Genomic DNA, 27,926 nt, shown 5'->3' on the forward strand with positions numbered 1-27,926 from the left:
GCTTTATACAATGATCACTTGAACAATTAATCCACAGGTTTGTCCTCTAATCTTTCACTAGAGCCTGCTATGATTGTCTCCACTAGAAATGTAACCTATGGCAGATTTAGTTCCAGTTAAATTAGAAGTGGAGCTAGTGGAAGACAACTTGGGAGTCCTAAAATACATACAAGCCTTCAAGAAAATTCTTTGTTTCAGTGAAAAGTAGAATAGGGTTCTCAAAGTTATGTAAAGAAGCATGCAAGAAAAGGAATTGGACAATATCATGGAAACAGTTGCCATTTATTTCCCGGGAAAGGGCAATATCCTAGCAGACTCCTTGAGTTGTCACCTTCAACCTCACAAATGATCACTACACACAGAGCTTGATTTTCGTTTTGGTCTCTGGGGAGTTCCATGCGTAGGTCTTTTTGCAGCTCCGTTTAACCACAGATTCCTCCTTTGCAGTTCAAGAAGTGTTGGGCACTTTCTCCATCCTATGGAATCATGGACTATTGTATGTGATTCCCTGATACTGATCATATCCAAAACACTTCTCAAGTTGAGAAAGATAAAAGGAAAATATTAACAGCCCCCTTTTGGCCACATTAGGTATGATTTTCTTGGCTTTAATGCCTAGTCGTTGCTCAACCAGTGTGATAATAATTATTCACAAACCTCCTAAAACAGAACACTTCCACATGCCAACCTTCAGTCTCTAGCACTCACAACATGGATATTGAAAGCAATTAGAAAAACACACAAAATAAATAAATAATAAAAGTAAAGGAAGTCCTAGCAGCAAGGAAGTCTTACAGCTTGAAATGGAAAAGATTATCTGTTTGTTCCCAGTACGTACAGGATCAGTCCAGAGAAGTGGGTTGTATATCCCTACCAGCAGAGGGAGTCGGAGAACCAAACTTTGGGCACTGCCATATATACCAGAGTGCCACCTGCAGTTAGCCAGTATTTCTCTGAGTCCAGCAGAGGGTAGAGATACACTCCTGCAGTTTTTTTGTAATTAGGTTTTTCAGTTCGTGTTTTTTTTCTTGCACTTGCGGCACTTTCTGAGGTGTTAGGCACCTTATGGGCCATCCCTCAGTGGAAGCCGGGCATCCAGCGGATTGGGAATCCCTTGCTGAGTCTTGCCTGCCTCGGGTTGGTGGGTGAATTCCAGGGGCTCCTGGTTTATCCCCACCCACACTTCTACAGCTGCTCCTTCGATCCCTGTTTCAGCAATGGAGTAAAGTTTATTAAAAAAAAAAAAAAAGACATTCTCAGTTTCATTGCTGCGAGGCTGGCCGGCTGTCTTCGGAGCGGAGGTAAGGAGTCTGCCCACGGGGATCGGGTCTGCTAAGACCGGGACGGGAGGCTGGTAGCACGCTGTCCTTCCACTCCCGGGGCTCCGGGGGTCTTCGAAGGCACAGGGGTGAGTTTTTTGTTTTCAGACCAGGTTGGGGTCCTTTCGCGGCTGCGGGCGTCTGTCGGATTTTTTCTTCTCTTCTCTTCCTGCTCAGTTGGCGACATTTAGGCGCGGCTGGGCTGTGTGGGAGTTTTTCGGCGTTTGTTGGGGCCGGCTTCCTCCGACCTGCCTCAGGTTATCTTTTCCCGCGTCGCGGCTGCGATCTTTCCCCCTTAGTGAACTGATCCGTCCTGGCCTGGATTTCCTGCACCACGGCTGCGAGCAGGGATTTAATTTTCACGGCCTTTCCCCTTTTAGCGCAGCATGGCGCCGCACCTGCCTGATGGGTCCACGCTCGAAATCTCTGGCCTGCCGTGTGTGTGGCACATGCGGTCAGGCTCTGGATGCAGATTCCTTATGTCCTACTTGTGCCTCAGAGTCGGGGAACTCAGGGTCGGAGGGCCCCTCATGGGCAGAGGGACAAGGTCTTCTAGATAAGGATTCACAGGTGGAGAATACCCCTCCTGATTTGGCCTCTATAGGGGCGGACTCCTTAGGGAGTGCTGGTATGGTGCCCACAGTTTCCCCACTCTGGGGGGGGAGGGGAGGCCAGAGGGATTTTCCCTGGAATTTGTACTACTCATGCAGGAGGCGTTTTTGGCTCGCCAGCATGCACCCATCAAGCGGCCTGGTCCCCAAGGGGGGACGTAGGGAACCCACCGGAGAAACAATTTCGGGGTGCGGATTCAGGTCACCTCCCCAGGATCAGGCCCGTCCAAGGGATGTAGGGGCACAGGCCCCCCAGGGCCCGAACTCGGGATCAGGTGCCGCCCCACCCACGGGGGGTGGGGGTCTCTGGGACAGACCCGGACCAAGTGGATGTGGATACGGATGTTTCCGATGATCCAGAGGCCCTGATGGCGCAGGGTGACGATCCCAGTGTGGTCCGGCTGTTTAAACAGGATGAGCTGTGCCCTCTTATTCCTCAAGTGTTGGAGGTGCTAGGGCTTAAAATTTCCCAAGAGGAATCTGACAATGGCATTAGGGGCCCCACTATTTCCTTTCCTTTGCCGAAGAAAATACGAAAGCTGGCGAACAGGGAATGGGAGACTCCTGACGCCGGACTGAAGGTTGGCATAGCGATGGCAAAGTTATATCCCCTGTCAACGGACGTGTTTGATTTGCTCAAGGTTCCTAAGGTGGACGCTGCGGTCTCAGCAGTCACTAAGAAGACCACAATCCCGATGGCTGGGGCGGCAGCTTTGAAGGACGTGCAGGATCAGAAGCTGGAGATCCAGTTGAAGCGGGCCTTTGAAGTCTCAGCTTTGAGTTTGCACGCGGCGATCTGCGCTAGCCTCATGCAGAGAGCATGCCTATGTTGGGTTCAGGAGACTACGGACAGTGGTAGCGCCTGCAGCAGCGGGGCATTGCAGTCTGCCTGTTTGGAGGCTAGTATCGCTTTTGTAGCGAACGCTCTCTGATCTGGTGCGGACCTCGGCGAGAAGTATGATGTCCATGGTTTCCGCACAACAATTCCTCTGGCTGAGGAACTGGGCGGTGGATTTGTCCTAAATCCCAGCTCTGCAATCTGCTGTTTAAGGGCAAGCTTCTTTTTGGGGAGGAACTGGACCAATTGGTTAAGTTGTTGGCGGAATCCAAGGGCAACCGTTCACCTGAAGACAGAAGATCGTCAAAGAAGTCCTTCCCACCTCAATCTCACTTTCGGGACAGCCGTCGCTACAGGACTAGTCAATATTCTGCAACAACCTCTTCTAAGCAGACTCCAGGTCATCAACAGTCCTTTCACAGGGGTCGGTGCCCCGGGAGAGACTCAGGGCGCCTGGGCACCGGAGTTAGCAAGCCCGTCCAATGAAGCCACAAACACCCATTCAGTCATAGAAGCTGTCGGAGGCAGATTATCCAACTTTTACATGGAATGGGCAAGGATTACCTCAGACCGCTGGGTCTTGGAGGTCATCAGGGACGGCTATGCCTTGGAATTCTCGCGTCCAGTCCGGGAGGTCTTTGTAGAGTCCCAGGTGGCCTCGTTCCACAAGCGCGAGGTGTTCCGGGTAACCCTGCGTCGACTTCTCGACCTCAGAGCGATGGTTCCGGAAGCGCAACAGGGCCGGGGCCGTTACTCGATTTATTTTGTCGTCCCCAAAAAGGAGGGCACATTTCATCCCATCCTCGACCTACAGAAGGTGAACCGCTGCCTTTGTATACCGCGTTTCCGGATGGAAACCTTGCGCACAGTGATGGCAGCAAAGGAGAATGTTTGGCGTCCTTGGACCTCACGGAAGCGTATCTTGATATACCTATCCGATTGTGTCACCAGAGGTTCTTGCGTTTCAAGGTGTTGGGACAACATCTTCAGTTTCGAGCCCTTCCCTTTGGTCTCGCCACAGCCCCCCCTCCCCCCCCCCCCGAACGTTCACGAAAGTGATGGTGGTGGTAGCAGCATTCCTTTGGAAGGAAGGGATTTTGGTACATCCATACCTGGACGACTGGTTGATTCGCGCAAAGTCATGAGAGGAGTGTGAGAGGTCAGTCCACACGGTGATGACCATGTTGCAGTCATTAGGGTGGGTGGTCAACGTCGAGAAAAGTCACTTGGAACCCACCCAGGAGCTGGCTTATCTGGGAGCTCAATTTGATACCTTACAAGGCAAAGTGTTTCGGCAGATTGAATAGTGAAGTTACGGGACCAGATCCACTCCCTGTTATGGAGATGGTCTCCCACAGTGTGGCATCATCTTCAGGTCCTGGGCTCCATGGCTTCCACCTTGGGATTGGTTCCCTGGGCATTTGCTCACTTGCGGCCATTACAACGTGCACTGTTGGCTTGGTGGATTCCAGTGTTGGAACAATTTCATCTACAATGCCACTTCGGGAGTCCAGAATCAGTCTGTTATGGTGGCTGTCGTGTGGAAATCTGGAGCAGGGGGTGGACTTGGACACCCCGAATTGGCTGTTCATCTCCACCGATGCCAGCCTCTTCGGCTGGGGAGCGGTGTGCAGGGAGAAGTCGGCTCAAGGTCTCTGGTCGCAGATGAAAGTTCATGGTCCATCAATCGCCTCGAGACGAGGGCAGTGCAGCTGGCCTTGCAAGCCTTCCTCCCCTGATGGTACGAGTTTTCTCCGACAATGCGACGACAGTGGCGTACATCAACTGACAAGGCGGCACACGCAGTCCCGCAGTGGCACTGGAGACACGGCTGTTGTTCACCTGGGCGGAGCGTCATCTCAAGGGCATCGCCGTGTCTCATGTCACGGGGGTGGAGAACGTTCAGGCGGATTTTCTCAGCAGTCAGCTACTTGATCCAGGGGAGTGGGAGCTGTTGGCCGACGCATGGAACCGCATTTGTGCCAGATGGGGAGTGGGGAGTACCTCAGATGGATCTGATGGTGACGCAGACAAATGCGAAGACAGAACGTTTCTTCAGTCATCGTCGAGAGCAGGGATCGGTGGGCATCGACGCTCTCGTGTGTCCGTGGCCCACAGGAATCCTTCTGTATGTCTTTCCTCCCTGGCTTCTCATCGGTTGGCTTCTTTGTCGGATAGAACATCACCCAGGAAGGGTGGTACTGGTGCAGCCAGAATGGCTGTGCAGGCCGTGGTTCGCGGATCTCGTGCATTTGGCTCTCGAAGGACCATTACCGCTGGCCCATCTCCCGTGTCTACTTTGACAAGGACCTATTTTCTCGGACTGGGAGGATCACTTCTCTCTCGCTGCTTGGCTTTTGAGAGGCGACGTTTACGTCTAAAAGGCTACTTCGAACAGGTCATTTCCACTCTTTTGCAGGCATGGCGACCGACCACTTCTATGTCCTATGTTAGGGTCTGGAAGGTTTTTGAGTCGTGATGTACCCTTCAGGACTGCGACCCGTTATCGGTCGAGGTCCCTCGGGTGCTGGATTTTTTTTTTACAGCAGGGCCTAGTTAAGGGATTGGCGTTCAATTCTCTTTGGGTACAGGTGGTGGCTCTGGGGGCCTTACGGGGCCGGTTCGACGGCTATTCCTTGGCTGTGCACCCGGACATTGCCCGTTTTTTGAGGGGGGGGTTGTCAAACATTTACGACCTCCAGTCCGACTTGTTTGTCTGGACTGGAATCTGAACTTAGTGCTCCGGGTTTCCTGCGACGCTCCGTACGAGCCTCTTCACCGATCTTCCCTGAAGGATCTGACTTTGAAGATGGTGTTTTTATTGGCCATTTGTTCGGCCTGTTGGATTTCAGAATTGCAGGTGCTCTCCTGTCGATTGAGATCCTTTTCTGCGGATTTCCGACAATCGGGTGTTGTTGCACGCCGTCCCGTCCTTTGCTCCTAAGGTGGTTACGGCGTTTCACGTAAATCAGACGGCGTTGCCGGGGTTTCCGTGTTCGTCCCGGAACTCTCCTCAGGACAGGGAGCTTCATCTCTTAGATGTTCAATGCGTCTTGTTACGGTATCTGGAGGTTACCAATTATTTCCACCGTTCTGACCATTTGTTTGTTCTCTTTGATGGTCCAAAAAAGGGAGATAAGGTGTCGAAGGCGACAATCTCCCATTGGATTAGAGAAGTCATTTGTTCAGCAAATATAGCCCAGGGTCGACAAGCCCTCTTGGGCATCAGAGCTCAGTCTACTAGAGCCCAGGCCACTTCCTGGGCAGAGTGTCAGTTACTGTCGCCGCAGGAGATCTGCAGGGCGGCAGTGTGGTCTTCTCTTCACACCTTCACTAAATGTTACCGATTGGATGTTAAGGTGGCGGAAGACTCGACCTTCGGTGAAGGGGTTTTGCGTGTGGGTCTTTCGGGGGCCCACCCAATGTAGGGTGGCTTGATACATCCGACTTCTCTGATCAGTCCAGAGGCCCACCTCTTACTACTGATTCCGAAAGACAGTGTTGGCTAGCGTTCATCTATGTTTAATTTACAAAGCTCTTTTGCAGTATGATTGTTGGTGCAGTTGTTCACAGTTGTTTTGAATTTGTCTGGAGCGGTGAGGTTGTCTGGGTTTTTGGTGCTACCTCATGCTTCTTTCTTAGGTTTCTCTTGGCTTGGGTACAGGACAATACTGGCTAACTGCAGGTGGCACTCTGGTATATATGGCAGTGCCCAAAGTTTGGTTCTCTGACTCCCTCTGCTGGGAGGGATACACAACCCACTTCTCTGGACTGATCCTTAGTACTACTGGAACGAAAATTAGCAGGTAAGAACCAATTTTCTTGTATACGTCTCAGTAAGAAGATCCATTCATTTGCTTGACCTCAACTTTGCTTCAATATCTACTTAGTCTCTCAAATTCTGGACTGGAGACTAATTCTGACAATCCATCTATGTGTCATTGCAGCATATCATCACTTATTTGTCAACATCCAATTGTTGCAAGTTTTATTAATAAAACTTATTATTTTTGACCTCCAATAAAATTTCCCCCTGACAATGGGATTTAAATGTCATACTTGCTCAACTAATGAAGTTTCTATCTGAGCCATTAGCAAAAGGGAATCTCAAATTTTTTTCTTGGAAAGTATTTTTTTAGCAGTAACCTTGGCATTTAGAATGAGCAAGCTCCAAGCTTTAGCAGTCCATGCTCCTTATACTCCAATTTTTAAGAATGAGGTGTTATAGAGGACTCATGCAAAGATTTTGCCAAAGGTGGCTTCCTCACTTCATTTAAATTATCCTTAGTTCTACCAACTTTCTTTCCAAAACCAAACTAGCAGAGGTGAGCAAGCTCTTCAAAACCTGGACTGCAGGAGAATTTTATTATTCTACTTAGAGAAATCTAAATCATATAGAAAAATGTCTCAACTGCTTCCTTTAACCCAGTGAAAAAAGATCTAGCAGTAAAAAAAAACAAACAAAAAACAAAAACCCAAAAACCCCAACCCTTTTTCTACTTGGATATCTGACTGCATTTCATACTGTACTGCTAAGTTGATATCCAGCTTCAAAGCAAAATCAAAGCCCATCAAATGAGAGCCACTTTAATTTTCTTCTTTCCACTTTGATAGAGAAAATCGGAAAAACTGATACTTGGTCCTCTATGCATACCTTTGTAAAGAATTACTGCCTTCAAGACAACTCCTGAAGGGATAGTCATTTTGGCCAGTCATTATGTAAAAGCTTATTTAATTGATTCAACTTTTCCTCTATCTACTCTACAATCCATACTGCAGTCCCTAGAATACTAAACAGTTTAAAGAATTGTTGACTTTGCAACTCTCAGCTTGGGAGTCCCCATTTGTGTGGATGAAATTAGACTTGCCTCTCCACGTAGAAAGTGAAGTTGCTCACGACAGCAGGACAATTGAGCCACACAACCCTACCTTCCTCCCTGTAGAGTTGAAGTTTAGATTTGTAGAAATACTGAGGAGACTTGCATGGTGGCAGCAGGTAGGAACACCTGTGCATACTCTGACTTCTAGAAACTGAGCTGCTAACAAGCACATTCTGTGTTGGCGCTGTCAAACGACATCACCCACTTCTGTGGCTGAATTGACTTGCTGATACAGGTAAGTTGCTGTAAGTTGCCTTGGGCATTGATATTACAAAGTGTCTGCAAAATAAAGATGATGAGAGAGAGAAAAGGTACAGAGAACAGAGTAGACATAAGGATTAAAATGAATGTACTTTTATAAATTTAGAGTGTCATTTTTTTTTTGTTTTCTTTGTGTTTGATTCCTAGCTGTGATATTAGAGACTCAATTTTCATGAGTCTTAGTATTAAAGAATTTTAAGGGATAAGTAACTAATTGTTTCCCTTAAAGGAACATAAGAAATTGCCATACTGGGTCAGACCAAGGGTCCATCAAGCCCAGCATCCTGTTTCCAACAGTGGCCAAACCAGGCTACAAGAACCTGGCAAGTACCCAAACACTAAATAGATCCCATGCTACTGATGCAATTAATAGCAGAGGCCATTCCCTAAGCCAACTTGATTAATAGCAGTTAATGGACTTCTCCGAGAACTTATTCAAACTTTTTAAACCCAGCTACACTAACTGCATTAACCACATCATCTGGCAACAAATTCCAGAGTTTAATTGTGTGATGAGTGAAATGCTTTATTTTAAAGTTAAATTCATATCTGTATTCTAACAGCTGCTGCCTTTCTTTTATAGAAGTAAAAACTGTACATATTGAAGTTGATGAAAACAATGAGGAGGAAGATGACGAGGAAGAGGTGGATGAGGAAGATGAGGAGGGAGAGAGTGAAGAAGAGGATGAAGAGGAAGGAGAGACAGAAGGCAGTGAAGATGAAGGTGATAGAAAGGGAACAGAAAAGCCCAACAAAGAACTGAGTTCGGAATCTGAATCTGATTCTGATGATGACCGTACCAAGGAAGAACGTGTTTATGACAAAGCAAAGCGAAGAATTGAGGTACCTTTTTTTTTTTTTCCCCACAGCATCTTTTTGAAATTCTCTTATGTAAAGTAAACTGCAGTTTGATGGACAAATGGTAAAGCATAACTGCTTGTATAAAAACCACTGAAATTTCTTTGTTTTATGACTAGTATGCTCTTGAACATTTTCTTCTAAATACATTTCAAGGAAAATATATATTCCAAGTCTCATAATTCTGTATAATTTTGCAAAAACCAGCACTTATATAGATGATGTCAACTCAGATACAGAAGTGAAAAGTGGGGAAGGCTAAAAATATTAGAACTGAAAATCCTTATGTTACTCTTGGGTCTATTCTTTTTGAGCCTCATGCCGTGACCCCTCTTCTTCTTCCTTTCTTCTGAAAAATGCTTGCTGCTTATATATTTAAAATCTTTTGAGATATTTGAATGTCTGTCATATTCCACTTCTCTTCTCTCTAGTATAGTATATAGTTATCTAGATCCTTTAATTTCATTTCTTATGGCTGTGACCTTTTTGTTAGCCCTAAAAAGGCCGTCTCTACGCTGTATATATCCTTTTGGAGAGATGGCTTCCAAAACCGGACACAGTACTTCAAGTGTATTTCTGCCATCTATTTGTGGCCCTTCTTTAAATCTTCTTTTGGTGAACACTGAGTAAAAGTATTCAGTATTTCTGCTTTTCCCTGTCACCCTCCCCACATTCTTCCTTTTCACGTTTCTTATAATCCTACATCTGCATGTCCTTCTTTCACAGACATCCTTTAAAAAAAAAAAAAAAAAGGTTGTCACCTTGCATTATTGTCTTGGTTATTTTCCCTCTGTGCCTTTGCTGTCGTGATAACCTTCCCTGCTTCTTTCAGCATTTTCAGATATTTTACTTGTCCACTTTGAGGTCCCTTTATGCTTTTTGAATGCTAATATTTTGTCCCTTACCTTTTCAGCTAACTCTCTTAAAACCATACTGTTTCGTTTGTTTACTTTTCTAATCTAGAAATATTTTGCTCTTACATTGATTCCTTTTAAATTAACTCATTTTTTTTTCAATTTATAATTTGAGTGTAAGAATTATTAATACATAAATCAAAAACAAGGAAATTCATTATATATATCATATCTTGTTTTTTCTTTGGTATTATCATAACAGATATAACAGTACAACCAAGTACCCAATATGGAAGGCAAAAGTAAATACCAATGTACCAGAAAATAGTATAAGGCCTACAGAACACAAATAATCAATATACTAATAATCAATATCCCTAGACTAATAACATACAGGGGATGACGTATCCTGAAGAAAATGTTCAAAATGAGCCAGGTCTAAAAAAACAACTCGCTTTTATTCTGTTTCATTTACATCTTCTTTCTCTGCCAGTACTGCCTTAAGGTAGTGTTCTTCCTGTTTCTTTGGGCTTTCAGCTCATTCAGAAATAAGACTGGGATTCTGCTGTCATAAGCCTTTATTCACAACCTCCTGGAGATATTTTTCCCTTTTGTGTCATATGCCCCCTATAAACACTTGTCAATTTATAATCTGAACTGGTTCTCCACTTAAATAAATTCAAGCCATTTCTATTCTAAAGTCTTCTATTCTTCCAGATGTATTCTCCAGATTCTTCCAGATGTATTTTCAGTCCCCAAGAAATTCAAGCTACTTTTTTTTTTTTGTGCATCTGCCCTTTTAGTCATACATTAAAGTTCCTGGTGCAGAATACCCTGTTTTATCCCTTAGTTATGCACAGGTAGCACCTCAGAAAACATAACTGTTCTTGACAGCTTTCTAAGATCCTCTCCTTATATTCCATGTTCCCTGTACGTACCAGGATCAGTCCAGGACACCTGGGTTGTGACTCCGCACCAGTAGATGGAGACAGAGCAAACTTGTGGGCGGAGCCATATATGCCCCTGTGCCAGTCACAGCCCCTCAGTCTTACTCTGTCTCCAGTAGATGGTGCAGGTCCGGTCACAGCCCTGCCTGCCCTGATTCTGGTAGTTAGTCAGGGTTAGGGTTTTTCTTTTGTGATCAGTTCTTGAGCCTAGTTAGTGGTTTTTTTTTGCCAAATTGGGGTTTGTTCTTTTGATTGAAGAGTCAGATCCCGGCTGCCCTGCCTCCCAGGGGGGTTGAGAGGTCCTGAGGGGACTACCCCCCCCTGGTCGAGGCCGCTGCTAGGGTCGAGGACCCGGCTCCACAAGTAGCAGCGTCAGGGGTGACACCGGGGAGCCCGGTTCACTCACCCCTGCAGGTACAGGGCTCCAGGACCCGGGACAGCGACAAGCGTCAGTAAAAAAAAAAAAAAAAAAAAAAAAAGGTTTTTGCTTTTGTTTTGTGTTCGGCCGGCTCTCAGTTTTCCTTGCGTTGCCGCTCGCCGCTCCGTTCGAGGGGGGTGCCGCTTGCAGGGGGGGAGGGCGCCGAATTAATTAATTAATTTCTATTTCTGAAGCGCGTCTTGGTCTTCCCGCCTTCGCCGGCGGCCGCGCGGCTCCCCATGCCGGGCCTGCGGCTCGGCGCGCGCGCGCCTACCTCGTGACAGTTTTTTGTTCTTCCGGCGTCCCGGGCGGGGAAGGGCCGTCCGGGACCCCTCGGGGGTCTCGCTCCCGGATCGCGTGTTCGCCGCTGCGGCTTGGAGGCGCCATAGGTAGGCCTCAGGACCGGTTCCCGCGGGAGTGGCGGCCATTTTGGCACAGAAAGAGAAATCGCGCGGGATGCGCCGGGGGATTCGGCCTTGCCTCCCGCGTTTTTTTCCCCGCTGCGGGGCGCGGCGGGAGGGGGCTCCTCAGAGGGGCTTCGGTCCGGGGAGGTTTCCGGGGCCGATTCTTCTGGGTCAGGTTCTTTCTCGCAGGACTTTGCGCTATTGCTACGAAAGGTACTTGGTACTAGCGTAGCAAGCGCAGCCGAGGCGGGGATCCCTACAGAGGGTCCCCACAAGCTTACTCCACGGACGAGGGCTGCGGAGGGCGTCCAGGAGCCCTCAAGGGGGAATCGGGCCCCTCGGGGCATGCCGCAGGAATCGGATTCGGAAGATTCCCCCGTGGAGGTTACTGATTTTCCAAAGAGCCCCTGACGGGGGCCGAGGAGGCGGCGGCGGATGGCTCCGCCCAGCCCAGCATGGGAAAGGGAGTACAGACCATGGAAGGGGATGACCCCAAGGTAGTCCGACTGTTCCACAGGGAGGAACTATTGCCCCTTATTCCGGCCATCCTCCAGGAGCTGGGGATAGAGGCCCCACCTGTGGTGGTCCGCCAAGAGGCCAACATGGATCCTGTTCTGCTGGGCCTTACGGGTCCGGCAGTTGCCTTCCCGTTTCATTTTCTTCGGATATCTTCTTCTGCGCAGGGGATACTCCGGAATTAAGATTGGAGGTCAGCAAGGCCATGATTAAGCTCTATCCACTCCCAGAGGAGGCGCTGGACCTTCTCCGTCTTCCAAAGGGGGATTCAGCGGTCTCCGCGGTGACAAAGATCTACTATCCCGGTCACAGGAGCTACGGCACTCCGGGATATCCAGGACAGGAAGTTGGAAGTGCAGCTTACGAAGATTTGAGGTATCCGCCCTGGGGTGCGGGCCGCCATCTGCACTAACTTCGCTGTGAGAGCTAGTCTGCGCTGGGCCCAGGACCTTCGGGCGAAGGCGGGCCTGTCTGCGAAGGAGGCTTCTCAGGCTGATAGGTTGGAGGCGGCGATAGCATATGGAGCGGATGCCCTGCATGATCTGCTGCGTACATCCGCTAGGTCCATGGTGGCGGCGGTGTCTGCGCGTCGTCTCCTATGGCTGCGCAACTGGGCTGCGGATGGTTCGTCCAAGGCTCTCCTGGGGGGCTCTGCTTTTCAAGGGGAATTTGCTGTTTTGGCATGGAATTGTGTGATTTGATGTTTTCTCTGGAAGAGAACAGGGCATTTAAACTGCCCGAGGATAGACCAGATCGTGGTCATCTTTTCCTGCCAGATCCCGGCTTCGGGGACCCAGGACATCACCCCTTCAAAGATCCACCGGCCCTTTGTGTAGGCCGTCTTCCTCTCGGAACCTTCAGTGGTAGCAGTCCTTTCGGGGAAACGAGTCTTCGCCATGAAGTTCGAATGGTCCATCCCTCGCCGCGCCTGCAGCACGTCATTCCACAGGTTGGAGCGCGGTTAACGTTATGTTTCGAGGAATGGACCATAGTGACGTCGGACCAGTGGATCCTCGACGTGTTAAGACACGGCTACGAGTTGGTTTTTCGCTCGCATCCCAGCGTACAAGTTTTCTGGTCTTACCCTGCAAGGACCCCAAGAAAAGGGCGGCGGTGCTGGACTCCATCCGACGATTGGAAGGCTTGGGGGCCATTTCCCCCGTCCCTGTCGATCAGCGAGGCAGGGGCAGGCACGCCATTCACTTCGTGGTTCCCAAGAACGACGGCACGTCACGGCCAATCCTGGCTCTAAAAAGGGGTAAACAGATGCCTTCGTGTTTCCCACTTCAAAATGAAGACAATTCACTCGGTGATAGCGTTGGTGCGTCCGGGCGAATTTCTGGCGTCCCTAGATCTCACAGAAGCGTACCATTCACATGGGCATCCAGCAGGTTCTGCAGTCTAGGAAGGCACTACCAATTTCGAGCACTCCCTTTTGGGCTCGCGACCCGCTCCTCGGACATTCACGAAAGCGATGGTGGTAGTGGCAGCGCGGCTCCGTCGGGAAGGACTCCTGGTTCATCCTTACCTGGACGACTGGTTGGTCCGGGCAAAGTCAGAGGATCAGTGTCGGCGGGCGGTGGCCAGAGTGTTACAGCGCTTGCAGTCACTAGACTGGGTGGTCAACTTCAACATGAGTCACCTGACTCCCACTCAATCCTTGGAATCTCTGGGAGCCGTATTCGACACGAAGCGGGGCTAGGTGGTCTTATCTAAAGATCGGATATGCAGGCTGCAGTCTCAAGTGCGGCGTTGGTTCGCCCTCAGCCGCCCGCGAGTGTGCGATTACCTGACGGTTCTGGGATTGCTGGCTTCAACGCTCGCGTTGGTACCCTGGTTTTCTACCTACCGCTCCCATTCGCGGGCCAGGCGCGGTCCAGCCTGCTCTGGTGGCTGGATCCCAGTCATCTGTCCGGTGGAGTGTCACTTCTTGGGCCCAGGTGGACGATGGTGACCACGGATGCCAGTCTCTCCGGCTGGGGAGCAGTTTGCCTAGGGAAATCGGTGCAAGGATTTTAGTCAGTCGCAAGCCCGGTGGCCTATCAACTGTCTGGAGACCAGAGCGGTCCATCTGGCTCTTCAAGCCTTCCTACGGTGCTCTGGGGAAAGGCAGTCCGAGTTCTTTCGGACAATGCGACTACAGTGGCCTACATCAATCACCAAGGTGGGACGAGACGTCCGCGGGTGGCACGGGAGGCGCAGTCCTTGATGGCTGGTCGGAATACATCCTCAACAATGTCGCAGTGTCTCATATTGCCGGGGTCCACAACGTCCAGGCAGATGTCCCCGCCTGGATTCCGGCGAGTGGGAGCTGGCGGGAGAAGCGTTTCTCCTCATCTGCAGGAAGTGGGGGGTTCCCCACATGAATCTGATGGCCACGTGGCACACCGCGAAGGCTCCGCGATTGTACAGTCGGCGTCAAGAGAGGGGAGCAGAAGGCGTCGACGCGTAGGTGCTTCCCTGACCGACGGTTCTCCGTGTTTCCTCATGGCCCATGATCGACAAGATGCTGCGGCGCATAGAATTGCACCCGTTCAACGTGATCCTGGTGGCGCTGGAGTGGCCGCGCCGCCCGTGGTTCGCAGACCTCTTCAAGTTGTCGGTGGCGGCTCCCCTTCGTCTACAGGGGTTCACGGGGCTGCTTCATCAGGGCTCCGTCTGTTTGGAGGATGCGGATCATTTTGTCTCGCGGCATGGTTTTTGAGAGGAATCGGTTGCAGAGAACAGGTTACTCGGCCGCGGTCATAGCTACGCTGTGGAGTTCCCGGAAGCAGTCTATGTCCCTGGCGTATGTCCGGGTATTGGTACTCTTTGAGGAATGGTATGTTGAGCGGGGTTGAACCCCACTGTCGCTGCCGTTTCCGATATTCTGGTTTTTCTCCAGGCCGGGCTGGCCAAAGGCTTCGCGTGCAGTTCGCTACGGGTCCAGGTGGTGGCGCTTGGTTGTTTGCGAGGGAAGGTCCGGGGAGCCTCCCTGGCTCTTCACCTGGATATAGCCCGTTTCCTGCGGGGGGGCTAAACACCTCCGTCCTCCCTTGCGTTCACCTTGTCCGTCTCCGCCGTAGGCTCGGCACCGTTGGAGCCCTTGAAGCGCACTACGGTCCAAGCTCTCACGTTGAAGACCGTATTCCTAGTGGCGGTTGCTTCGGCACGCCGTGTTTCGGATTTACGGGCGTTGTCATGTGTTTCGGATTTACGGGCGTTGTCATGTAGGGAGCCGTTTATGCGGATCTCTGACGTAGGGGTTTCCTTACGGGCTGTTCCTTCGTTTCAGCCTACGGTAGTGTAGGTTTTTCACGTGAATCAATCAGTGGAGCTTCCCGCTTTCGCGGTCAGGGAGTCTTCGGACCCGAAATCGAAAGAATTGCGAAAACTGGATGTGCGGAGGTCACTTCTTCACTATCTAGAAGTCACTGATCCTTTTCGGGTGACGGATCATCTGTTTGTCCTGTTTTCGGGCCCACAGACAGGTTCTGTGGCGCCTCGCACAACGATCGCCCGTTGGATCAAAGAGGCCAGTGGCTCAGCGTACCTAGTGCGGATAACTTGCGCCAGTGGGTCTCAGACAGGTTCTGTGGCGCCTCGCACAACGATCGCCCGTTGGATCAAAGAGGCCAGTGGCTCAGCGTACCTAGTGCGGATAACTTGCGCCAGTGGGTCTCAAGGCTCATTCGACGCGGTCCCACGCTGCGTCTTGGGCGGAATCTTCTCAGGTGTCGCCTCAAGTGATTTGCAGGGCGGCTACCTGGCAGTCATTGCATACCTTCTTCACACATTATCGGTTGGATGTTCAGGCTACTGAGGCCGGAGGGTTTGGAGAGAGGGTATTCCGAGCGGGACTCTCTGCTTCCCACCCTCGGTAACTTAGCTCTGGTACATCCCAGGTGTCCTGGACTGATCCTGGTACGTACAGGGAAAGGAAAATTAGTTTCTTACCTGATAATTTTCGTTCCTGTAGTACCAAGGATCAGTCCAGGATCCCGCCCGCAGTGCTACAATCAAATACCGGAGAGTCCGCTCATAGTTCTTTAAGATTACAGCTCTCTGCTTGTTTCTTTCGCTCTCCCGGTTGGGGAGTCTGGTTCCCGTAGGGGTTGATATTGTTTCCATTTAAGTGGCGTGTTTTGCTAGTTGGCTATGGTTGCCTTATTGCTTTCTACTTTGACATTACGTATGACTGAGGGGCTGTGACTGGCACAGGGGCATATATGGCTCCGCCCACAAGTTTTGCTCTGTCTCCATCTACTGGTGCGGAGTCACAACCCAGGTGTCCTGGACTGATCCTTGGTACTACAGGAACGAAATTATCAGGTAAGAAACTAATTTTCCTTTTTTATTATGTATGTTTTAATTGTAAACCGCTTTAATCTATGGAGTTTGCAGTAGATAAGCAATCTTAAAATAAGTATGCCGACTTGGTTCCTGGTCAGGTTCCCAGATCTCTCCTTTCCTTCTTGCCACTTTAGCAGTCCTAAAAATGTACTTTGTATCTCTACTAGCTATGGATTCTAATAGACATTTAACCACCTTGTTTCTCTCCAGTTCTTCCTCCAAATTTATTCCACTGATAGATTACTGCACTAAAAAGAACTGCATCTTGTGGAATATTCATGAGATTTTATTTATGGTGGACCTCCCCATATAAAAGCATCTTAAACTATTTTCTCATCTTAGTTTGGATCAATTTTCAGCAGTTTTGGATTACAATCCATTAGACTTGTCTAGGGTAATATGCAGATAATGGGTGGACATGTAAATCATAATCCTAAATCATGACTTTTATTAATCTCTTAAATTGCTTGTAGTTATTTGTTCATTAATTGCACAAAATAATTGAATATTTCCTAGCATGTAGCAGATGGACTCTGGACCAATGGGTATAGTGTGCTACTGATGGCAGTTGGAGACGGAGTCAGATTTCAATCTGATGTCAGCACTACATATACCCCTGCAGGAAGCTCTGCTCTTCAGTATTTTTCCATCTCAGTTTGGGACTCTACACATGCTTGCACAGCGTTAGAAAATCCAAACCCAAAGAAGAAAGAAAATTCCAAAATCTTACCTCTACAACACGAGCCCCGCTCTCCTGTGGTGATGCCTAAGGGTCCTTAACCCAGTCGAGAATTCCTGAGGTGATTTCCGAGATCCCTCCGAGGTAAGCTTCGGTCCGGCAGCTGGTCTCCGGCGTGGACTTAGCCCCCAGGAGGGAGCGGCTGAGAGGCAGCGGGTGCAAGACCGAGTGCGGCGGTGAAGGTATTTTCCCTCTCCCCTGCAGCCAGAGACCACCCGGCATGAGACCGGGAAGCGCCGATTCAAGGTAAGGTAGAAAACTTTCTTAAGTCTCTGGTCTCCGAGGCTTGGATAGCTGCACAGATTGCCTGTCGGCGTTTGTCCCTTCGGGTTGAGCAGCCCCTTCCAGGCTAGAATCCGATCCGACTTGAGGGTCCTCCCACGTGGAGACCCTCCCGGGGGGTGTGTCACCATCTTAATTGTGTGGTCGCTGGCGCCATTCCCCACCCTTGATCGCCGTACTGTCCGCCTAACTGAGCCATGTGCACAGTGGAGAGCCAGGTGCATAACATAGTTGTGCGCACAGCGGCGCGCGCATAGGTGCCATGTGCACAACGCCATGCTCAACAGCACCGGGTGCACAAGCTCAGATATGCGCACAGTGGCACGCGCATCCCCATGAGCGCACAGACCGGCCTGCACACATATCTTCGCAGCCTGCTTGCACACCCTCGGCGCACCTGGAGCACATATCTAAGCCTCCCGTTGTGCGCATATAGACGCACAGACCGGGTTTGAGCGCCCCTATGCGTACAAACCATGGCACCACCAGCCAAGAAAGCCAAAGCACAAGCCCTCTGCCCAGCCTGCCACATAAGAGCTGCGCACCATGAAGAGGCTACTGCCCTGTGCCTATAATGCGAGATGGCTCTGGGAGAACCAGGGCAAGGTCCCCCCCCAGCCAGTAAAGGAATCCGTATCCACTGATAGTACCCCCGGACCTCTCTATCCCCAGCTCGGCCTTGCAGACGGGGCCCTCTGGGAACGCCGCTGGGTTCAATATAGACCCAGGAACCTTTTCCTGGGTGGAATTCTTTAAAGGTCTGCAAACCTTCGTCCAGGTGTAATCAGCCTCCTCTAGAGTACCCAAACCTCCCAGGCCCTTCTCAGCCTCCCAGAGATATGCCTCCCCCGGACAAAAGCCTAACCTTAGGCAACACGGACACCTCGGAGGAAGACACAGACTCCCTGGAGGAAGGGGAACTCCCTCCAGGAACGGAGCCATACCGAACCATGAAGCATTTCTTCTCCAAAGATGAACTACCAGACCTCGTGTCCGGGAGTCTGAGGGAGCTGGCCATCCCAAACACAAGCGCCTCAGCGGAGCCAAAGACGAACCCTCGTCTGGTTGGGCTCCGTCAGGCCTCTCACCATTTCCCATTAATGAAAGCCGTACAACAGCTGATTGACCTGGAATGGAATGCCCTGGAGGCCAGCTTCAAGGGAGGATGGGCCCTAGAAGCCCTATACCCCCTGGAACCCTCAGCCAAAGATCTCCTGGGGTTTCCTAAAGTGGACGCCATGGTCTGCGCAGACACAAAGCGCACCACCATTCCAGTCGAGGGAGGAACAGCATTCAAGGATGCCCAAGACAGATGTCAGGAGTCCATCCTTAAACAGTCATTTGAGGCAGCAGCTATGTCACTGCAGATCGCTGCCTGCTGTGCCATGATGACACATGCATGCTTGTCACAGACCAGGAACACAACCACGCCCGTCGAAACATTAGAACCTTCCTCACGGATGCGACCTCCGATCTGGTGCGCACTTCAGCCAGGGGAGTCTCATCCATTGTGGCAGCCAGAAGGCAACTCTGGCTCCGAAGCTGGTCAGCCGATGCGACGTCCAAGACGAAACTCACAAGAATGCCCCTTAAAGGAACCCTCCTGTTTGGCAGTGAACTGGAGAAGTTAGCTGACAAATGGGGCGAATCTTCGGTACCTCGGTTCTCGGAGGACAAGATCAAGAGAAGCCAACGCCCCTCTCCCCGGACATCCAGGGGCAGAGGATCACAGTATTTCAGACCGTACAAGAATACATACCAAGCACCTTGCCCCGCAGGCCAGTCCTTTCGGAACAAACACAAGAAGAGGGGAGCTGGCTCAGGTCCAGGCCCCAGCTGTACCCCACAATGAGAATCAACAGACCCATCCACAGGAAGAAGCCATAGGGGGCAGGCTTGCCCGATTCTATCAAAGATGGATCGAGATAACGTCGGACAAGTGGGTCCTAACCATCATTCGAGAGGGATACTTTCTGGACTTCCACAGCATCCCTCCAGACAAATTTGTGAAATCTCCCTGCCATTCCCCCTCCAAGAGGATGGCAATGGAAATCACTCTAACCAAATTGCTCACCTTAAAGGCTATAACACTGGTGCCCAGCGAAATACTGGACACTATTCCATCTATTTTATAGTCCCCAAGAAAGAGAGAACGTACCGGCCCATACTGAACCTCAAGTCGGTCAACCGCTACCTGAGGGTACCACACTTCCGCATGGAAACCCTGCGCTTGGTCATAAGGGCGGTACAGCCGGGAGAATTTCTGACTTCCCTGGACCTGTCAGAAGCCTATCTGCACATCCCGGTCCATCATGATCATCCATGCTTCCTATGCTTTATGATCCTGGACCATCACTACCAGTTCTGAGCGCTACCCTTCGGGCTAGCTACAGCCCCTCGGACGTTCACCAAAATCATGGTGGTTGTGGCAGCGACACTGAGGAAAGAAGGAATCCTCGTTCATCCATATCTGGACGATTGGCTGATCAGGGCAAAATCCACAGAGGGAAAGTTATCAGACGACCACCAGAGTCAAGAACCTCCTGGAGAACTTCGGATGGGTCGTCAACGCAACCAAGAGCTGTCTGCAGCCCTCCCAATCTCTGGAATACCTGGGAGTCTGGTTCGACACCCAACAGGACAAGTCATCCTTCCTTCCTACAAGGAGAAGGAAATTGATGGGTCAGTTGAGAAAACTGTTGAACGGTGCTCGCTCCACAGTATGGGACTACCTACAGGTCCTCGGACTCATGATATCAACCCTAGAAAGTCGTACCATGGGCAAGGGCCCACATGCGACCACTACGTTCCCTACTGTCATCCTGGAACCCGATGTCCCAGGACTACACCGTCCGCCTCCAGTTGCCGGCGGAGGTAAGGGACCCAGCTCCTATTGTGGCTACAAGAAGACCATCTGAGCAAGGGAGTAAGACTATCCCCACCGACCTGGCTCTTGCTCACCACGGATGCAAGCTTGCGAGGGTGGGGAGCCCACTGTCAGGAACTGACTGCCCAGGAGCAATGGATCAAGGAAGAGTCAGGATGGAACATCAACCAACTGGAAGCCCGGACAGTCAGACTAGCCTGCCTACGATTCAGTCACAGACTCCGAGGAGAAGCTGTCAGTCATGTCGGACAACGCCACAACAGTGGCCTACATCAACCGCCAGGGAGGAACAAGAAGCCAACAGGTGTCCATGGAGATAGACCCCCTAATGACATGGGCGGAAGCAAACCTGCAAGGGATCTCGGCCGCCCACATCGCAGGAAAAGACAACGTCACTGCGGATTACCTCAGCAGAGAAAGTCTAGACCCAGGGGAATGGAGGCTGTCATCCACAGCCTTCCAGTTGATAATAGACCACTGGGGAACCCCAGCCATGAATCTTCTGGCAACCCAGTCCAACGCCCAAGTTCCCAAGTTCTTCAGTTGCAGACAAAACCCTCAATCCCAGGGGATCGACGCCCTCGTCCAAACCTGGCCACTGGAAGACCTGCTGTAGGCCTTTCCTCCATGGCCACTACTGGGCGGGATCATCCGCAAGACAGAACACCACCGGGGGCTAGTACTTCTAGTGGCCTCAGACCACTGCGTACCATGGCCCCAGACAAGAAGGCCGTGGTATGTAGACAAGCGAAGACTTCTGGCTGGGAACCTCCTGTGTCTACCTCCACACAGGGACCTGCTCCAGCAAAGACCAATCCTCCACGAAGACCCAACTCGATTCTCTTACGGTCTGGCCATTGAGAGGACTCACCTGAAGAAGAGCGGAAACTCGAGGGCAGTAATTGACACCTTGCTCCGAGCACGCTAGTTTTCCACATCCTTAACTTATATACGAATATGGAGAATATTCGAAGCCTGGTGTGAAAACCGCAACATCCTTCCACAGACAGTCAAAATTCCCATGATCCTGGAATTCCTGCAGGATGTCCTGAAGAAAGGGTTGTCTCTCAACTCCATTAAGGTTCAACTGGCTGCGCTGGCCTGCTTCAGAGCCAAAGTGGACGGCATCAGTCTATCTTCCCATCCAGTCATCTCCCGCTTCCTGAGAGGGGTCAAGCAAATCCGACCACCACTAAAGTGGCTGGTACCCCTATGGAATCTCAATCTAGTACTCGACTTGCTAGCGGGAGCTTCCTTCAAACCTACACGCGGTCTGTCCCTATGGCTCCTGACCTTGAAGACTGCGTTCCTAGTGGCAATATGTTCAGCCCGTCGCATCTCCGAACTTCAAGCGCTATCCTGCCGGGAACCGTTCCCCAGATTCATACCGGGATCCATACAACTACGCACTGTCCCCTCCTTCCTTCCAAAGGTGGTTTCTCATTTCCATCTAAACCAAACCATCTCGCTGCCATCTCCAGATGAGAATAAGGACTCTGAAGACTCATGCCGCCTACGCCATCTTAACGTCGGCAGACTCCTAGTCCGATACCTGGAAAGATCGGAATCCGTACAAAAGATGGACCACTTATTCGTTCTTCACAACGGGAAGAAACAAGGGGAAGCAGCCTCGTGGGCAACCATAGCCCGCTGGATCAAAGAAGTAATCAAGGCCGCCTACGTAGAGGCAGGCAAACCTCCACTTCTACAAGTCAAGGCCCATTCCACAAGGACCCAGGCAGTGTCCTGGGCAGAAACCAAGATGCTGTCATCCGCCGAGATCTATCAGGCAGCGATGTGGTCCTCCATTCACACCTTCTCGAGGTTCTACCGCCTGGATGTTCAGGCCAGGGAGGACACAGCATTTGCTAGGGCAGTACTAAGTGGGCCACGGGCAGCCTCCCACCCGGTTCGGGAGTAGCTTTTGTACATCCCATTGGTCCTGAGTCCATCTGCTACACGCTAGGAAATGGAGAAATTACTTACCTGATAAATTTGTTTTCCTTAGTGTAGACAGATGGACTCAGTATCCCGCCCACAGCTGCCTCATAATATGGAAACCTCTGGTGACAATCCCCGAGTGCAAGATAAGCATGGGTAAGCCATGCTTTACCTCTAGTTAGGACACCAATAGTTACCGGGTGTCGGCGTTTCTCGGTTGAGTGCACTGGCGGTCTCCAGCTAAAATTCACGTCAATCAGTTCAGGTTAATTAACTTGGTTAACTTGATTAGCTTGATCAAGTTATTCAAGCACACATATATCCACAATTGCTTTTCGAGGAGAATACTGAAGAGCAGAGCTTCCTGCAGGGGTATATGTAGTGCTGACATCAGATTGAAATCTGACTCCGTCTCCAACTGCTATCAGGGGCACACTATACCCATTGGTCCTGAGTCCATCTGTTTACACTAAGGAAAACGAAATTATCAGGTAAGTAATTTCTCCAGTAATTAAAACATACACAGAACTTTTGTCTGTTTCCAAGCCAAACCAGGAACTCAGGAGGAAATTTGACAATTTGATTTATTTGTTATGATGGTTTGAACGGATATAATAAGCAGAATTCCAATTTTAGGTATTTTTATTGTATCATTGGAGAGCAGTGTGTAATAGGCTCATTGCAAATTAGTCCACTGGAATCATTGATCTCATTACTTCACTGAGCATACATGTCAGTTGTAGTAAGAGGAAGCTGTAATGGAAAATACTGGCATTGGGTATTATTGGTCTGATCAAAGGTGACTTTAACTGTAGATGCAAGTACAGGCAATACATGTCCAGCTGCTTTTGGTCCATATTGCTTGCATACTCAACAGCTTCTTAAATTAAGAGCTGGCCCAGTGCAGGGTGAAGTTCACTAAGTATTATAAGCTTTGCTCAGTAGTGCCTCCCCTCCCCCGCTTCTGTTGTCCAGATGCAGAGCAGAAGGAAGTAATGAAGGAAGGCCATAGCAGGGCTCTAAACTACTTTCTTGGCACAGAAAGGAGGGGTGGTGTAAGCCTGTAGCTAACTCAGAGGGTACTCCCAAGTGTCACTCCTTCCATAGAGAAGTTCCTCAGTTACCTGAGCAGCTCAGGTTCCATTCTGAGTGGGGCACTGTCGGCGGTGGAGCCTTAAGAACTAGGCTCATGGGGAGCAAAAGTCATCGTATGATGGCTAGTGAGAACCCAGTGGTCTAGTCTGAAGTTTTAAAGCAGAATGGCTTACCAACAGTCTTTTCCTAACACACCTTTAGTTAGACAAAGTCACGCGGTTGCAGATTAACCCTGTGTGAATGTGGTAAAGGAAAAAAAAAACAGAAACAAGCCCCCAGGTCCTTTCCCTTGGTAGATTCAGTACTCTGAAACTCAAACAGGTCTGGCATCCTCCAGGCACATTCCTTGCCCCACTTTGAGCCCCGCTGCCCTGCTGAACCATCTGGTGTGAGGGCAGGATTACAGATCTCTTATCCCACACAAATATTTATTGGACACCTTCTGCATGTCTTAGGTCTCAAAAGAAACTCTTTTAGGGTTCACCTTAGGGTGATCGGTGTATATCACCACCATATATAAGGCAACTCCATTGCTGTATAGCCTTTGTCAGGTTCATGTGGGAATTTTCAGTGAAACCTCCCATTAAGCCTTCTGCAATGTCGAAGGACATCAGTGTGGTTCCTGAGTCAGCTGATGAAAATTCCTCTTTGAACTCCCTGTGAGCTCAAGCATCTTACTTGGAAATTTTCCTTTTTTTTTTTTTTTTTTTTGTGGTGGCCACTTCAGCCCACAGTCTGTAGGTTCTGGGCCCTAGTGACTTTCAGCTTACATTTGATTTTTTCACAGTAGGGTGGTATTTTGTCTACATCCCAAATTCCTGCCTAAAGAAGTTTCATATTATTACTTTAATTGGTCACTCATCCTAGTAACTCTCTTCCATAGGCCACTTTTCTATAAGAGTGAAGCAGTTCTCCATACTTAAGAGCTTCTGTCTTCTGTCTGAAGCAGACTCAAGCCCTTAGAAAGTCCACCTAGCTTTTGGTTTCTTTGGACCCTCCCCCAGGACCTGGCAATTAAGTGACAAATGTACCATTTCCAGTTGGGTAGCAGAGTTTAATCTTTTTCTAATACGTGTGGGCAGGGTTGATCATAGAGAGGCATACCCAGGCGTATTATGTTAAGGCCATGGCAACATCAGTTGCCATTTTGAGGAATACCTCTCTTGGGCAGATTTTCAAGACTTGCAGCATAGTTGAGTCGACACATTCATATTATTTTCTACACATGGCCTCCTGTCAGGATGCTAGGTTTGGACTGTCCATCCTCCATGGCCTTTTTTTTTTTTTGAAGGGTAGAGCACAATTCCTAGGATCCATATTTTATGAATTTGGGTTGTTCCCTTATCGACTCCATTCTTTTCAACAAAAGCATGTTTTTTGCTTGTTGGTAATGGTTGTCTTGTTGGCTTTTTCTTTTTTTTTCTTTTTAAGATTGTTTAGCTAAGTAGTCTGTCATGTGATTGATTAAACCTGCTTTTCTTTAGAGAAAGCAAAATTGCTTGTTCTCTGAAGTCAGTGGTTCATCAATCAAACACATCCTCTTCCCCTTAGGAGTTGCTCTCTCCTTTGTATTTGCTTGTCTAGTTGTGAACTGAATGGCAGTATTAAGTCCTGTGCATGAGCAGTAACGCCTTCACAGAAAATGCTGTAAAGTTTATTCTGCTCAGTGCCAGGAAGGGTTACATAACCCACTCATATGACTGAACTGTTGTCCCAGAGAAAACCCATTACAGCTAAGCAGCTTTGCTTTTCCTATTTAGGTCATTAAGAAAACATAAGAACTTGCCATGCTGGGTCAGACCAAGGGTCCATCAAGCCGAGCATCCTGTTTCCAACAGAGGCCAATCCAGGCCACAAGAACCTGGCAATTACCCAAACACTAAGAAGATCCCATGCTACTGATGCAATTAATAGCAGTGGCTATTCCCTAAGTAAACTTGATTAATAGCAGTTAATGGACTTTATAACTGTCCACACGGGGCTAAAATCTGTGGGTACCTTTTACCTGCAGAATTTAGCCAGAATTTTCAGAGCTGACATGTACATAAGTTATCTTTGAAAATTTGTGGGTTTACTGGGTATGCATATGGGCGTTATGCATGCTTAGGTAACTTTGAGTGTAGATTTACATGCATATTTAAAAAAAAAAAAAATCCTTTCCCTGCCCCATCTCTGCTGCCTGGAAATTTTCTTGTGGCCATACACAAAAATAACTGCAAAATCATAGAACACCGGTTGTGTTTCTGACATGACGGAAATAAAATCTAAAAGTGTTTATTGAATTTATCAGTAATAGTAACCTGTATGCTGCCTGACCTCCATTGGGTAGTAGCTGAAAACATATGAGGGAATATTTAAAATAATTTGTAGTATTATAGTTATATAGAGAAGAACTTTGAAGAACCTGATTTGAAATGTTTTGGGTTTTTTTTTATTATAGAAACGACGAATTGAAAATAATAAAAATATTAATGCAGAGATACTCAGGGCACCTGTTATCTGTGTTCTTGGGCATGTAGACACTGGCAAGACCAAAATCTTAGACAAGGTAAGATATGTAAAGGTGGAAACTCGAGTATTCGTTTTGTTTTGATATGTTTAAATGGATAAGGCATGATAGAAACTGGGAGGGGCATGAGAAATTGAGGTTAGAGGGGAGTGGTAAGGAGAAACAAGGTAGAGGAACTGGAGAGGGCAATTATAGTGTGGGGGTAGAGCACAAAGAGGTAGTGATAAGAGGGAGCATAGGTGACAGAGGAAGAGATGAAGCATAAGTAGAGATGGAAAGCAATCTTAATCCATTTTAAATATAGGATTACATGATTTTTGAACTTTTAAATTTTATATATTGTATGTAAGATTTTTACAGTGTTATAAATGTTCTACTTAAGTTAGATATATTTCCTGTACTATTTAGGAAGCAGGGAATGTGTTGCAAACTTTTCTCTTCCCAGAGATATCTTTCAAACACTAGATTACAATCCAGTTTTCTGGGGACAGAGTTCCTGGTGCTTACATCAAGGTTAAGATGCATACTTTGGATTTACTAGCAACATACAGTGGCTCGGGAGGCAGGGCTTTCTATCTTTTGTCCAGCAAGCTCTGGGTTTAAGACCCAACAGAACCTTTTTGCCCTTGCAGCACTGTATCCTCCCTAAATATTTCATATTTTCTCTTCTCTAAAAGAGATGATTTTCCATCTTAATGTGTTGTCCGTTCTCAAGTTCTATCATGTCATACAAATTTCACTGCTCGCTTACATAAGTGAGTAACAATTTGATCAAAGAGATTTAATCTTTACATCATTCAGGTCTCCTCCCTATTCTCAACCAAATGGGCATTTATATTGTCCATTTCCTTTCCTTTTCCACAGCTCAGACACACTCATGTACAAGACAGTGAAGCAGGTGGCATCACTCAGCAAATTGGGGCAACTAATGTACCTTTGGAGGCCATTAATGAGCAGACTAAGATGGTGAAGAATGTAAGTAGTGTTTTCTTTTATTTATGATTTTTCAAATACAAACAAAGGCCAGGGTTCATCATTCTTCACAGAATGATGAATCCTGCGAAAACGCGGGGAGGGGGGGGGGGGCGGCGGGCCTGTGAAAGCCTGCATCCTTCGCACCGAATAGCGCCACCGTGAAAGGTGGTGCTATTCGGTGCGCCTACTGCCGACGATAATGTTAGTAACATTATCACTGGCAAGGAAGACACTGCCGACTCCGCCCCGCCCCTCCCCCTAATTTGCATGATATCGCATGCGATATGGCCGTATCGTGTGCGATAAGCCTTTGATAAATGACCCCCAAAGTATGGTATACATACGAAATACTGTATAGGCCAAATATGAAACATTAAATAAGCAAAAAAGAAAAGATTAATTCTTGGCTTACTACATGGTTAATAAATCAGCCTGGGGGGAGGGCTATATATGAGGAGTACAAAGGAAACTAATAAGGAAAAAAGCATAATCCTGAATAAATGAAACTGCTTAGAAATTACAAAAACATTGGAACTCTATGGGTTTAAAGATTGAGTAGAAGAATCAAGGAAAGCTCTCAGCTGTTCTTGGGCAAAAAAAATATATAACAATCACTGTCTTTCTTAACTATGCATTTATAGGAATATCTTAATAGGAAAGTCTCCCCTAAAGAAACAGTTTGTCTCATAGCTAAGAAATCTTTTCTCTTTTCTTGTGTGATTTTTAGAAATATCAGGAAACATTAAGTAGTGTGTTTTTGAATGTTTCTAAATTAATTTAACTTAAGCACACCAAGTTGTCTACTACTAGTACTTCTATTTCTTAAGTGCAAATAGACATGTGCCGCACAGTGCAGATATACATAAAAAACAGTCCCTGCTCCATGGAGTTTACAGTCTAGTCAAGACACATACATGACAAACGAGACTACGGAAAGTATATTGTAAGAAGTGAGTAGGTGTTTGCATATTACTTGCTCACACACATTGTTTTTTCTACCTTTAGCTTATAAGATGGAGATACGGAAGGATGCCTAAATTATCCTCATATTTTATAATTACACTGGCTACATGTAATGGAAAGAATCATGAGCTGATTCTTTCCATTTTCATTAAACTGTTGCAAAAAAAGACGAAGCCTGGTTGATGCAGTTCATGCTGTCGTGTGGGGATAGATCTTCCATGTGCTCGTTAGGTTAGTGAGAACTAGGGGAGGTTGCAGAGGCAGTGTTCACAAATACTGAAGGAGGGAACCATAGCC

At 48.5% G+C, this 27,926-nt stretch overlaps 1 protein-coding gene across 1 annotated transcript in view; it reads left to right on the plus strand.

Annotated features, from left to right (window-relative positions):
• EIF5B (eukaryotic translation initiation factor 5B) overlaps window positions 1-27,926 on the plus strand; it is a 346,296-nt gene that overhangs the window by 156,366 nt on the left and 162,004 nt on the right. The window contains exons 10-12 of the mRNA XM_029604785.1: window positions 8,493-8,752; window positions 25,623-25,730; window positions 26,556-26,666. Coding sequence (XP_029460645.1) covers window positions 8,493-8,752; window positions 25,623-25,730; window positions 26,556-26,666 — 479 coding nt within the window. The remainder of the gene's footprint in view (window positions 1-8,492; window positions 8,753-25,622; window positions 25,731-26,555; window positions 26,667-27,926) is intronic.

The sequence above is a fragment of the Rhinatrema bivittatum genome, chromosome 5 (assembly GCF_901001135.1).
Source record: "Rhinatrema bivittatum chromosome 5, aRhiBiv1.1, whole genome shotgun sequence".
NCBI classification, from domain to species: Eukaryota; Metazoa; Chordata; class Amphibia; order Gymnophiona; family Rhinatrematidae; genus Rhinatrema; species Rhinatrema bivittatum.